Source organism: Cyrtonyx montezumae, unplaced genomic scaffold, assembly GCF_038088225.1.
Source record: "Cyrtonyx montezumae isolate F1298 unplaced genomic scaffold, pur_monq_1.0 scaffold_12, whole genome shotgun sequence".
Lineage (NCBI taxonomy): Eukaryota > Metazoa > Chordata > Aves > Galliformes > Odontophoridae > Cyrtonyx > Cyrtonyx montezumae.
The window spans coordinates 18,715,376-18,728,638 of record NW_027071848.1 but is presented as its reverse complement, the minus strand read 5'-3'; the positions used below and the strand labels follow the sequence as shown (position 1 = coordinate 18,728,638).

Here is a 13,263-nt window from a genome sequence, read left to right as displayed (position 1 = left end):
TGATGTCACTTAATTTTTAACTTAATTTTTTTTTTTTTTTTTTTTGAGCAAAGCAATGGGCAACTGCGAGCCTAAATTACTACTTTCCCAAATGGAGATTCCTGACATTGTAAATAAGGACTTTGAGACATCTCTTTCCATTCATTCATCCTTTCTTTCAATGGAAAATAAGTTAAATTCAGATATGAGTTCACAGGTGAGGGGTCAGTTTATCTTAAATAATTCGACTAGTGGAAAAACAGATTATTTCTTCCTATACATGTTTTTCTCAAGCCTAACAGTGATGCCTCAGAAAATTCATGTTAAAATCCATGTCCAGATCATGATAAAATAATTGGTTAAACTGTTAGGTTTGTTGAACATGTGTACTCTTCAAAAGAGCTATCAATTCCTGAACATTTAAATAGCAACAAAACTGTTAGACTTGTTTGGCACCCAAATACAAAGATATACTTCAAATTTTATATAAGCAAATTTAAAGGGTGCAGCACCCCAGATTTCAGCACTTTGTCAATTTAGCAGTTTAGCTATAGATAATCTGACCTGTCAAGACTTGATCTGGGCCCCCAGGGATCTGTTTCACTCCTGTATGAAATGATGAAACCACTGACAGTGTCAGCAGAATGAAAGGTACATCTCTCTAAAAATTAGTGATTTAATCAGCAGCTGTAGGAGCACCAGAAGCCTGATGGCCCGAATCCATATTGTGGAGGGTTATTCACGAACCAACAGATTTGTAACAATTTTGTGCTTTTTTAAATCAGAAAATATAGTTTGTTAACCATTTAGACCTTTAAAATTGTATTTAAAATAAACGGATTTAAAAGTGTGCTCACTTAAAAGGTATTAGAACAGAGGCTTTATCATTCAGTAACAGTTATGCAGTGTTTCCTAAAGTCGACTCAGAAAGGAAGGGTGTGGTAGCCTGTTACTGTTATGCTACTGAAGTAAACATTAAGAGAACATTAGAGATATTCTCAAAACAAAATAAAGTTTATAGCTACACAGCTGAAGCTTTATATTACAAGAAGAGTACAGTTTTGAGTACAAAGAATAACAAACTATTTTGATTAAAAAGTTGTTTCAGATAAAATATACTGTACCTCCCCATCTTCCAGCTCAACATCTAGGAAATCAAAGTCCCTAAAGACTCTGAATTGTTGTTCACTGTTTGAATCATCCATATTCTCCTGCTCCCTTGCTCCGTCTTCTGAGGACACCAAGCTCGTCTGGTGCTCAATCAGATCCAAATCACCACAGGAAGAAAAAATCACCTACAATTCAAAGGATTTCACTTGTTACGAACTGTTCCCTCCGGTTGTTTCTTCCTAAAAGCTGTAATTGGTTATTCAGAAGGCTGTATTTCCAGTACACACCTAATTCCTTCACTGAGTATTTTTAGAACACTCTTTATTATTTATGTTGGACAGGTGCCTTCAGATTAAACTTGTACAAAGAAATAACTTCATACTGAGGAACACATCCAAGAATATTACAGCTACCTCCTAATGGCTGCAGATTGATGTTGCCTGGATGTTTGTATACATTTACAGGAACAATATTCAGAGAACTTTGCAAAGCAAATGCTGTCAAGGGAATGAGATAATAAGTTTATCCAAAAAAAAACCCAAAAAACCCTAGTTAAAGAATGATGCTCAAAATCTGTCAAGATTAGAAATACAATAAGCTGTCATTTTTCCTTTCCTACTAGAAATAATTATATATGCAATTTAGTTGTGAAAACACAACGGCCCCTGTCTTGTAGAAATGAATGATCTGTTCATCAGAATACAAGTGATATATAAACTATATTCAAAAGAGAGTTTAGAAACTGTCCTTTTTCTGTAGAAAACATTTAATAACTATGCTGAAAAATGCAGTATGAGCCAGTGTAAATCAGAATGATTGCAATATGACATTAAATTATACAAATCAAATCAACAGCACTGAGAAATAAAGTTCCTCATGTTTAAAGTTCTGGGCACAAAGAAATACAGAAATAGTCAACATAAAGCTACTCACTGAAGGGTTTTTACTCAGTCCAACTTCCTGACCACACAGAGAAAGGACATGTACCAGCTTTTCCTTTGTCCTTTTCTAGAAAACAAGACAATTCTCAAGTTAGCATCTTTTAAACCACTCATTCTTCTGGTGACTAGAAACAAACATCAGAAAATTTGAATTAAAGGAACCAATCAAGAGTTCAGTCATTCAGGACTCACAGGGTTACTCTGAGAGCAACTGTACATATAAGGAAAATCAAAAATAACTGTTGATTATTTCAGTGCTTATTGATTATAAATTAGCCTAATAAGCCTAATAAGAAAATACAAGATACTGTGGAAAACTTCAAAAAGGACAGTTTAGAAGATTACAATTAAGCACATACATAATTATGTTTTGCAAAATTAGGGACTGAGTCACTTGTACATAATCAGCTATGTTAAAAACAAACAAAACGACCATTAAATCCATTTATTATGCATGGTTTTAACTTGCAGGTAGACAAAATCAGTAACATCTTCAAACATCACATTTAGGAAAACTGTTCCAAGGAAATCTTTTTATACATTTCCCAAGGGAACAACATTTGGAAAACTGCACTTGCTGTCTATCTGCTCTCCTCACTAACACCTCAGTTTCAGCTACATCTGACATTGAAGTCTACAGGTTAAAATAACACTGTATAGAAACCAACCATAACTCAACTTTTCTGAATCCAAGAGAGATATTTACCACGCACAGCCATCCTGGAGTGCAAGGAACAGTGGGCTATTTCAAAGTTTACCTGAGAGTACTGTGGTCTCTTCCAGCTCACAGGAACAAGGACATTGGAGTTAGATCCTGATGAGGTTGAAGAAGTGCTCCGGGTGACAGCCATTGCCCTGGGTTTACCATCTCGTCCAGAAGAACTCTGCAGCTCATCATACCGTCTCCCAATAATTGGAGTCTTAAATAGAGAGTAATTATTCACTAATACAATGCAGTATTCCAGGAGGAACTTACAAAGGGGCCTATCACTTCAGTCACAGGAAAAGATTACTCTGAAGATCACAAGCATGGGTGAAAGAAGGAGTGCAGCAAATTTCACGTGATTTGGTATGTGTATTACTTTTCCGTGTGAACTCTCAGTAGCTATTGCCATATCTAGTAGCTTATGCTTGCATTCAAGAACAGCTAACACCCAAAGCAACTGTCAAAACACTTTATGGCATAAGAAGTAGCCTAAAAACCCACAGTTTCAAGAATAAAACCAGAAAGTTTATGAAATTTATTTCAAATCCAGATTAAGATTACTGAGAATTCTGGCCCCATTTTAATTCACAATGAAAAACTTTCTTGGAGTAATGATAGGATGCTCAACATATACTAGAAATTTCATGTTTCTACATGAAAGAAAGAAGAAGCCCTTTGTAACAATATTCTCACTATTACCTACACAGATCTAGAAATACTGCAAGCGATCATGTAGGTACATAACTATAAATTGAGTGAGTAGCCCATTAAAGTCAATAAGACTATTCAGTTCTACAAAACTGAAAGGTATACAGGATCTGCAGGATAACCTCTTCTGTAAAAGAGTTCAAATTATCTCTTCTATCATAGAATCACCAAGGTTGGAAAAGACTTCTAAGATCATCCCGTCTAACCGTCCACCCATCTTCAACACCTCCCCCTCAACCATGTCCCTCAGTACAGCATTTAAATGTTTCTTGAACACCTCCAGGGATCATGAATCCACCACCTCCCTGGGCATCCCCTTCTAGCGACTGACTACTCTTCTGGAAAAGTTCTTCCTAACATCCAACTTGAATCTCCTGTGGCACAACATAAGGCCATTCCCTCTAGTCCTATTGCTAGTTTCCTTTATTTCACAACTTTTCAGCTTTCTTAAGGAGCTACGACTTGTTTTAGGAATTACTGAATGACAGAGTTAAGGTGTTAAGCAGCAGAATTACAAGAAGTACCTCTGAAATATCAAAATGAAACTCTAACGTCTTCCCTGGCAGCTCCTTTGAAGCACTGTTCCACACTCGGTGTATTTCCATTTTTGAAAGATCACTGTGCTGATATGATGGCAGAACTAAACTGGCAGAACGAGAAACTACCAGCTTTAGGATATTCAAGGCTTCTCTCCAGTGAATGCTCTAGAAATAGATATATTTAATCAGCAAATGAATGTTTCACACCTATTCAAAACTTTTTACAATTGACTGTCATATTTCTGACGCATAATACAAATGTGGATTTGGAATACTATTTTTTCTGTGTCTTGACCAGAGTCAAAATATATACTCACTGAACAGTTTCAACAGCAGAAACACACCCCCGTGCCTAAGATACCATTGTTACGAAACTATCTTGCAAAGTGGGAGACCTGAAAGCAAGGCCAATTACTAAACCAAGGATTTAAACTTCCAACCCACATGCCTTGATCACTATGAATAAATAAAGGTGACATTACAGATTCTGTTTATCAGAAAAACTGACTCCAAACAGGCACTTTATAGCTGTGATTTCCTAGTAGAGATGGGTGTTTTCCACTCACCAAGATCTAGGTGCAGAAGTCTCTAAAGGGAACTGCTTATGCTGCATCTCCCTCAACACTAATTATTAAAAAGAGTGGTCAGTCAGGATCTACCTGTATCAAACCTGCTTCCTAAAGCAATATAGCTGCATTTTAACCCTTCCCACACAGAGAACACACAGCTGAGCATCTTATCTGGGGACACACAGCCTATTAGCCATAAGGATGTCTACTGATTAGTTATCACAGTGGACAGTCTCATACTCCCTGCTAATGTAGTCTTAAATTCTTACAAATAAAATCAATGTATTAAATGCTGTAAAGTTCCTATTTTAATATAAAGGAGATATGGTATTTACCTGTACATATTTTTCAATAGTTTTTAGCACTTCCATGTTAAATTGTTTGACAGGAATAGCTGACAGGTCCATATAGCTGAGAAGACTGTAGATCATCTGCAAGAGGGATTGCTGCATGCTGGGAAGACCCTTCTCTAGCAGCTGTTAAAAAAGTAAAGTGATTAAAACTAAATTTTGAGTCCTTCTTCCCAAAGGGAAAAGTTACTGGTTTCACAAATACCTCTTTTATTGTTAATCTCTCTTCACCCACTCATTTTGCAATACCACTTTACAAACATTTTATAGGTGATGATGATAAAAGTGTGAAATAAAATAGAGCTTTAAGTTGAGAGACAAATGCCAGACAGTTTTGATAATGAAAGATACATTCTATGTACGCTTGCCCTAACTTATTCAGAGAACAGATTCAACAGTTGAGTCTACTAGCAGGTAATATTTACACATTAATAGGGGGGAAGTACATCCAATAAAAACAGGAGAGTATCTTTTTATTTCTGCCTTTTCTGAAGGTCAAGGAGGAAAAAAGAAAACATGCCGAAGAAACAAAACTACTACTATTCAGACACTGATATGTATTTATCCAAATATACTTCACTGCTCACTAGCTGTAACTGCCAACGAAACACATTCTGCTAAGGAGGAGACGGAATCCCCGGGGTCCCTTACTGTACACACAAATACAAAGAGAGACTTCATCGAGATCCCGGAACCTTGGAACACCTGAATGTATATACTGGAATACCACAGTGAAACTTGGAAAGAGAACTGTGCTCAAACATACACATGACTAATTCAGGATCCATATAGAGAGACATGTTATGTTTGCATGTGAGTCAACGAGCTGAATATTCCCTGGAAGGAAGCACATTCTTTCACTGCCAACAGCTACTGTCCCTCCCCATCAATTTCAGAGGCAGACAAATGTTATTGCTGAAGGTTACCAGGGGCTTCAAGACTAGAAACTAACTTTCCATGCAGGCCAACAAAATATTCTTCTAGCACTGATTAGAAGATCTAGAAAATTACTTTTAAAAGACTATGGTGTTTCACGTCTTCCATAAGAGAAAAATGTCAAATGTTACTCAGGTGGACACTAGTAGCTTACTAGATATCCTCCCTGCCCAGAATGACCTGAAAGGCTTTTTATTGAGTGATAATGTTTCATGCTGGCTGAAACAAACTGCTACGTAGGGCAGACTACATATTCCCAACTAACTATCTTCTGATTTCTTTCATCAGTATAAAGGAGCAATAAGCAGTAATTCATAAAACAAAGTAGGCAAACTCCACTAATAGCACAATAGATAGAACTTGCTATGCTTTATCCATTCCACTACAAAGATACAGTGGGAAGTTTTGAAATTAAAGGTTCTACATGGGAAGCAGCTATAGTCCATGGATGCCTTTACTGAGAGATAAATGTGCTTAGCAGTTCTCCAGAACAGGGTTATAGGCTTTTTCTCATGTTCCATTAGGATATTGATTCTGTTCTTGTACATCATTTTACATTATCCAGCACATCAGCTGATACATCGTTAAAGCATGAAATAAAGGATGGCAAGAAACTGCCTGGATCAGAGGAAGAAATTCTGTTCTCTAACAGAGGTTGTTGCATCAGATAATCACTTTTTTAAAAGGAAAATGAATTTTCAGGTAATAGTGAGATTTTCTCCTCTGTAACTGGCTAGAAATCTGTTCCAGGAAAGCTTCCAATTTCCATTCAGTTCTGTATAAATTTGTTGTCAACAGAATCATTTGGCTTAAAAAGCTCTTTCACCATAAACTTTACACATTTGTGGACTATGTCAGTTTTCATTTGATGTAATTAGTGCACATGGTTTTTGATAGTTCATGTGTATTGGAACGTATCATGAATTTCTCATGAGTACTGCAGTGTGGTTAAAGAATAACAAATTTAAAACTCATTTAAAACAGTAGGAATTCTTTTGCTACGATGAGTAACAAAACCAGAAGCAAGGTGGAGTTAGATAACACATCATTCAGATCACTGGATTACAGGACAAGGTGGTTCCACTGCATTTCTAAAATGAAATCATAACTATTCTCAGTCTTTGACTCTGGTTCCTATGAACTGTTTTGAAAACTTGCAGATTCCTCTCTTGGGTAAGGTAGGGTTTTCTGGGCCTAGGGTATGGCTCTGTTAGCTGAGTTTCCTGAAGCAGCAGTTAACATTGAACTAGGTGGAAAGCGAAGCCTTCACTTCCAAGGGCTGCCTGGGCTGCCCGCTACTGTTTGGGGCACTGTTAAACAACGATTTTCCCTTATCACAGAATTGTAGGGGTTGGAAGGGACCCCCAGAGATCATGGAGTCCAACCCCCTGCCAAAGCAGCTCCCTAGCCCAGGTTGCACAGGTAGGCGTCCAGGCGGGTCTGGAACGTCTCCAGAGAAGGAGACTCCACCACCTCTCTGTGCAGCTGTGCCACTGCTCCGTCACTGCACTGGGAAGGAGTTCCCACGCACATTTGTGCAGAACTTCCTATGCTTCAGTTTATGGCCATTTCCCCTTGTCCAATCGCCACACACTGCTGAGAAGAGTCCAGCCTCGTCCCTTTGCCTCCCGCTCCTCAGATATTTATAGACATGGACCAGATCTCCTCTGAGTCCTCTTTTCTCAAGGCTGAACAGACCCAGGTCTCTCAGCCTTTCCTCAGGGAGGTGTTCCACGCCCTTTATCATCTTTGTAGCCCTTTGCTGGACTCTTTTGAGGAGATCTCAGTCTTCTTTGTAATGGGGGTAAATTAAAATCCCAAAATATTTGCCTAAATGAAATTCCTCATTTTTCATGGCTGTAGCTGTAGAACTGAGTAAGGAGCACTGCTTGTCACTGCAAGGTTTGGATATTGTTGAAATGTCTCATTTTAAACCAGGATCACACCCTTAGAGCTGACAAGCAATTACCTGACATCAAAGAGATTAAATGAAAGTTTTTGTCTGAATGGCAGTAATTGAAGCTTTTGCCTTTTGCTGAGGGCATTTGTTCTCACAGTTGTAATAATCTGTGGAAGAAAGACCCATTCTGAAGGTGAACCCATGTACATGGGGGTTTTACTGTTGCAACATGGTTTTACATTTTTATTTCTAAGCTCCGTAAATTTCCCAGTACCCTACAGGCCCAAGCACTGAGGACTGAGCCAAGATTGTTATACCATAGGTTTTATAACCAATAGCTGTAACATTCAACTGTAGATTCCCCAGTGGGGCTCTCAACCCCATTCAGTTATACATATTTACATTATATCCCACAATTGATTTAAAGGAGACAGCAGAACGTTGTTTATCCTGCTCTGGGGATCAGTTAATGAGAAAAGGAAAAAAACATCTTGAATGCTGGAAAAATCTTTTCATGGCTACACAGGAGGCTGTACAAGATGGTTTCTTGTCCCTTGCTATTGCTCCAGACTGGCAGCTACCCTGTGCCCACGCAAACACTCCCCAGACATGACTCAATAGAGCTGCAGTCAATGTAAATACAGAGAAAGGAAGTGGTGCTTACTACTCTGTCTTCTGTGATGATGATGTTACGTGAGGAATGTGCCTTAATTATGGTCATAAACCTGCCTGACTTGCCATTCATTTGGTAGCCCAGTACTAAACTACAATAAGGGGGAAGAGCCTAAGACCATTTTTAGGGGAATGAAGATCACATTCAGCGGCCTTTGTGGAGATGCAGCAACATCAAGAATTGTCACACAACACTGAAGGTAAAACAGAGAGGCAGATGCTTTCCTAAGGATGGGAAAGCAAAGGAGAAAGAGTTTAGAACTCAGTAGTTATAGCATTTGTTTATTTGAAAGTCAAGTCTGACAATTAATAAGATAATTAATTCTGGAGGAATCAGAGTTGGCATGTTTGAAGAGCTAATAGCTTTTCAGAGTCTCAGAGTTAGAAAACAGAAATCTCAGGTTTTTGTTTTAGTTTTGAACAGAAGAGTCAAGGCTTTCACCATCAGTCAAGATCTGACATGAACATTAGAGCTCTCATCTGCAAAAATGGTGATGAACTGCAACTTGAGGGAGAGCCAGGCCTGCCCTGAAGTCTGTGTGCATGTGCAGCCTGGCCTCTCATGCTCTGAAAATATGTAGATAGCCAGTATCAGAGATGTCTGCTGACTTTTCTTAAACTTTACAACAGAGAGCCTGGCTATAAGAAATATTAATTTCTTACAGTAAATCTGTTTCTTTCTGCTATTTCTACTCTTTACTCTTCATTTCAAATAGTAGCTACAGAGAGCACCCAGTAATCTCGCACAATTCAGCTCTTTGTGTTGTTAGGCAAGAGAAGGGTTAAAACTGCAAGAAGTCTCTGGAAACTTACCTCAGCCAAATATGTAACCATGTTCAAAGTAATATCAGCGAATGCTTCGTGAAGGTAACGGCAAACCACATTCACCCAGGTAGCACAGTCCCTTGTATAGCTGTGTGTTTTATAAAGGGTCATGACATGCGCAAGATTTGAGAGCTTGGGGTTTTTTTCCTCCAAACAAACCTAATTAAACATAAATTTCAAAATACATTAAGAATAAAGCAATTGCATTTTAAAGATTTGAAGATGTACAAAAGAGTAAATAACTTTCATACCTGTGCAATCCTTTCAGCTACGTCTTTACAAAACTGGTTTGGGCTGTCAAAATGCTGAATTAAATGGGGCAGAAGACACAAAACATTGAGTGGAAATCCTAGAACAGGAAAATAAAGAACAGAACGGATATTTACAAAGGTAAGAGTCACAGCAATCTTTAAGATGGTATTCTAGGAGAAAGTCACAGCTTCAGTATTACATTACCCATAAACTCATACAGATTTGTGTCAAATTGTTCACACCACTGCCCCATCACATTTGTCTTAAAAGGAGACTTAATTTCAAAATCCAGTCTATCAGTTAGGCACCAGTACTTTATAAAGCATGATCCTACTTCTGCAAACAACAATACCACAGAAACTGGTATTTACAGTATTTACAGGATAAAATATCTCACAGGAGTATATTCCTTATTTTTGCTAGAGTACTTTTGTCCTTTCCACTTAGCAGTCTGAACATAGGTGGCCTTTTGATTTCTGCTGCTCGAACATGTGAAGAAGTTCAGTGATAAACAAACAACTGTTTTAGTCAGGCTGCTAGAGAGCTTCCATTTTTTTACACTGTTCAAGTAATAGAAGTAATGAATCAAAATTCTGATGTAAGTTGTCAAATAGAACTTCTCAAACGTGTGGTTATGAAGCTAGCAGATGGCTCCTGCATGAAGTGCCAGCCCCTGTCATCAGCACATGGGCTCTGCTGGGAGCTGGGATTCAGCTCCTTTGCACCAATTCATAGCTGGCTCAAGGCAGCCAGTGATTGTAATGCAGAGCTGTAAAAAAAACTGCTCCAGCTCATGTGGGAGCTGAGGGCTCAGCATCAAGTTATTGTAACTAGGCACAATCAGTTTTTCTGGAAAAGAACCTCAGCTTATGATAATAACCTTCTAATCATCATGATCTCTTATTTTTAAACAAGGGGCCCAAGTTAGGAGCAAAATTTCTCTAGGCTTCTCCTATACTCAGGGAAGAGAAAAAGATACACTGAGACAGCAACTTCACAGCCCATGTGTGAGATGCCTAGCAGAAGACTGGAACATACAGAAGCACAGAATCATAGCATTCTTAGAGATGAAAAGGACTTCTGAAGATCATCTTGTCCAACTCCCCTGCAGCAGGGACATGCATAGGTAGATCAGGTTCCCCAGGGCATGGTCCAGCCTGGCCTTGAAAGTCTCAAGGGACAGGGAGCACCACATGGAGGTGCTTACAGAGGGACAGGCTGTTCAGCACATTCATACCCTTACTGCCAATATGTACACTGCTAAGAAAAATCCCACAAAGCACTAATTTAAATGATATAATCTGTAATATTCTGAAGATAATTCAATGGAAAAAGTGGCAAAAATAGGTTATATAAAGTCTGTCTTATTCATTGTTACTTTATTAAGTGCTCAGAAACTGTTCAAGGTGCTAAGCACTAAAACTGAAATGTTAAATAATACAGGACTGCTCTCCTCAAAAGCCTTACTGTGCAATAGATTCTCACTTCAGAAACATGCTGTGTTGCTATAAGACTTCCAAAAAGCACATGAATCTGAACAATGATTACTTCACTCTATATTAGAAGAGAAAGTGCCGTTTTTGGTTTTATGCAGGTAGCCTAATGATGTCTTCTCATCAAACATAACAGTAACAGAAACTGAAAGAATGAAAAATACACTGTTTTTACCTATAGCTTGAGAGGAATCCACCATGGATATTCGAGACACTGGTGTTAACAAACTGAAGAGTTGTAGTGTGAGGTCAGTAGTAGTAAGGGAGGTAAATCCTTTCAGGAGCAGCTGCTGAAGCCCTGAGAAATCTGCCCACTTGAGCTGCCCTTGCAACTTCTCTAACTTCTCCCTGTTTTCGGCTTTATCTAGTGGCAAATGAGCCAGAAGTTTATTCAGTAACCGCAATGCCATTAGATACTCAAACTCAAAATCAGATTCCATCAAAGCCACAGCAACCCAGAAGATAGTGGCCAGTAGGTTGGTTGGATTGTTAATATGGGATGGGTCAGTGAGACTGTCTTTTAGAGAAGACGAACTTCTGGTTTTAGAGGACAGGCCTTGCTGGGTGCATGCCTGAATTCTGTCTAGAGTGGCACTGCGTGGTGGATCTGAGGACTTGTCCACATCTCCAAACTTTTTGGGTACAGAGAAGCTCCTCTGGTGTCTGCTTCGTTCAGCAGTGGCTGTGTTACTACTTGCGGGATTCACATTCAGTTGGCCTGTGCTTTTCCGGTTTGCAGTCAGCTTGGTGCTTGATGTTAAATCTGGAGAAGATGAACTGAACCCAAAACAAAGAACATACATTGTAAAGTGTGAATGCACAGCTTGAAACTCATAAATATTGGATGTATGTACTTATGAAAATGTAAATAAATACTTAAGCAGGAAAGCAAAACAGCAAACTATCTACAGACACCTCAACAGTTGGCAGGAAAAATACACAGTAGCTTAAGGAACAATGTGAAGAAATGGTAGGAATTAAAAATACTGTATATTAAGCAGAATGACCAGTATGCCATATTACTCTCATGAGACCCATTGTGTGGTTGTCAAAGTTCACCTTGCTAGTACACATCCTCTAGAAATCTTGTCACAGGTTCCCTCGGCCTGAATCCCAATAGCTCTTGAAGACAGTTTACAGAAAGCTGAGGTGTTTCAATTCCAGTGATTTATGCCTCCTTATGGACTACCATGCAATGATCCAGACAGTCCTTATCCATTATCTGTATCAGTGAATGTGCTGTGTTGATAGATGGAAGGGAAGCTTGTGCTGGAGAGCAGCTAATCCCTGACTCTCTGTTTCCTATCTCATCACACTCTAAGTCCATACCGCCTATAATTTTTGAAGAGGATCTTATGGAATCAGAAACACTAAGGGGTAAAGAATAATGCATCCCACTGCTTTCTATGACAAAATTGTAGAATCAAAGCTTTGTCAGGGTTGGAAAAGATCTCTAAGACCATCTAATCCAACCATAAGCCCATCCTCACCATGCCCACTAATCCACATCCTTCAGTGCCACATCTAGGAAATATGTTTCCTACACACCCGCAGGGATGCTGACTCCAGCATCTCCCTGGACAGACTGCTCCAATGCATTCACACTCTTCATGAGAATAAATCTTTCCTAATATCCAACCTGAATGATAGTCCCTGTGTTTTTTGTCCTATAGGTAAAGCTTGGTAACTTAATGCTAACTTTCCCAAACATGTTCCCAGTTCTGTTCTTGCTATAAGGATCCCGATGGACAATAATTTTCCCTCAGTACAGGCAATATGTTACATAAAAAACCTGAAATTTAGCTTAATTTACAAATCACAGAACAATAGGGGTTGGAAGGGACCTCCAGAGATCATGGAGTCCAGCCCCCTGCCAAAGCAGCTCCCTAGCCCAGGTTGCACAGGTAGGCGTCCAGGCGGGTCTGGAACGTCTCCAGAGAAGGAGACTCCACCACCTCTCTGTGCAGCTGTGCCACTGCTCCGTCACTGCACTGGGAAGAAGTTCCCACGCACATTTGTGTGGAACTTCCTATGCTTCAGTTTGTGGTCCACTTTAAGGCCATCAGTCCCAGAAAGATAGCCTAAACCACTAGCAAAATCAGTATGGGAAAACAAACAAACAAAAAAAACAACCAAATAACATGATGTATGAAACCAATATTCCAAACTACGACTCTTTTCTTAGCTATGTTTTCAAGTGTATGATGCAAAAACACAAAGTGCAAACAAGATAATATTTTTCAAGGACATTTAAACAAATCATAGCCTAGTGGCAACATAATA

General features: G+C 39.0%; 1 protein-coding gene across 1 annotated transcript in view; it reads right to left on the bottom strand.

Moving 5' to 3' along the window:
* The window catches only part of FRY (FRY microtubule binding protein), a 159,165-nt gene that overhangs the window by 29,893 nt on the left and 116,009 nt on the right, over window positions 1-13,263 (bottom strand). Inside the window, exons 44-51 of the mRNA XM_065730251.1 lie at window positions 11,156-11,757; window positions 9,487-9,584; window positions 9,224-9,394; window positions 4,888-5,028; window positions 3,969-4,148; window positions 2,789-2,950; window positions 2,023-2,097; window positions 1,104-1,274 (exon numbers count right to left, since the gene is read on the bottom strand). Of these exons, the coding sequence (XP_065586323.1) occupies window positions 1,104-1,274; window positions 2,023-2,097; window positions 2,789-2,950; window positions 3,969-4,148; window positions 4,888-5,028; window positions 9,224-9,394; window positions 9,487-9,584; window positions 11,156-11,757 (1,600 nt within the window). The remainder of the gene's footprint in view (window positions 1-1,103; window positions 1,275-2,022; window positions 2,098-2,788; window positions 2,951-3,968; window positions 4,149-4,887; window positions 5,029-9,223; window positions 9,395-9,486; window positions 9,585-11,155; window positions 11,758-13,263) is intronic.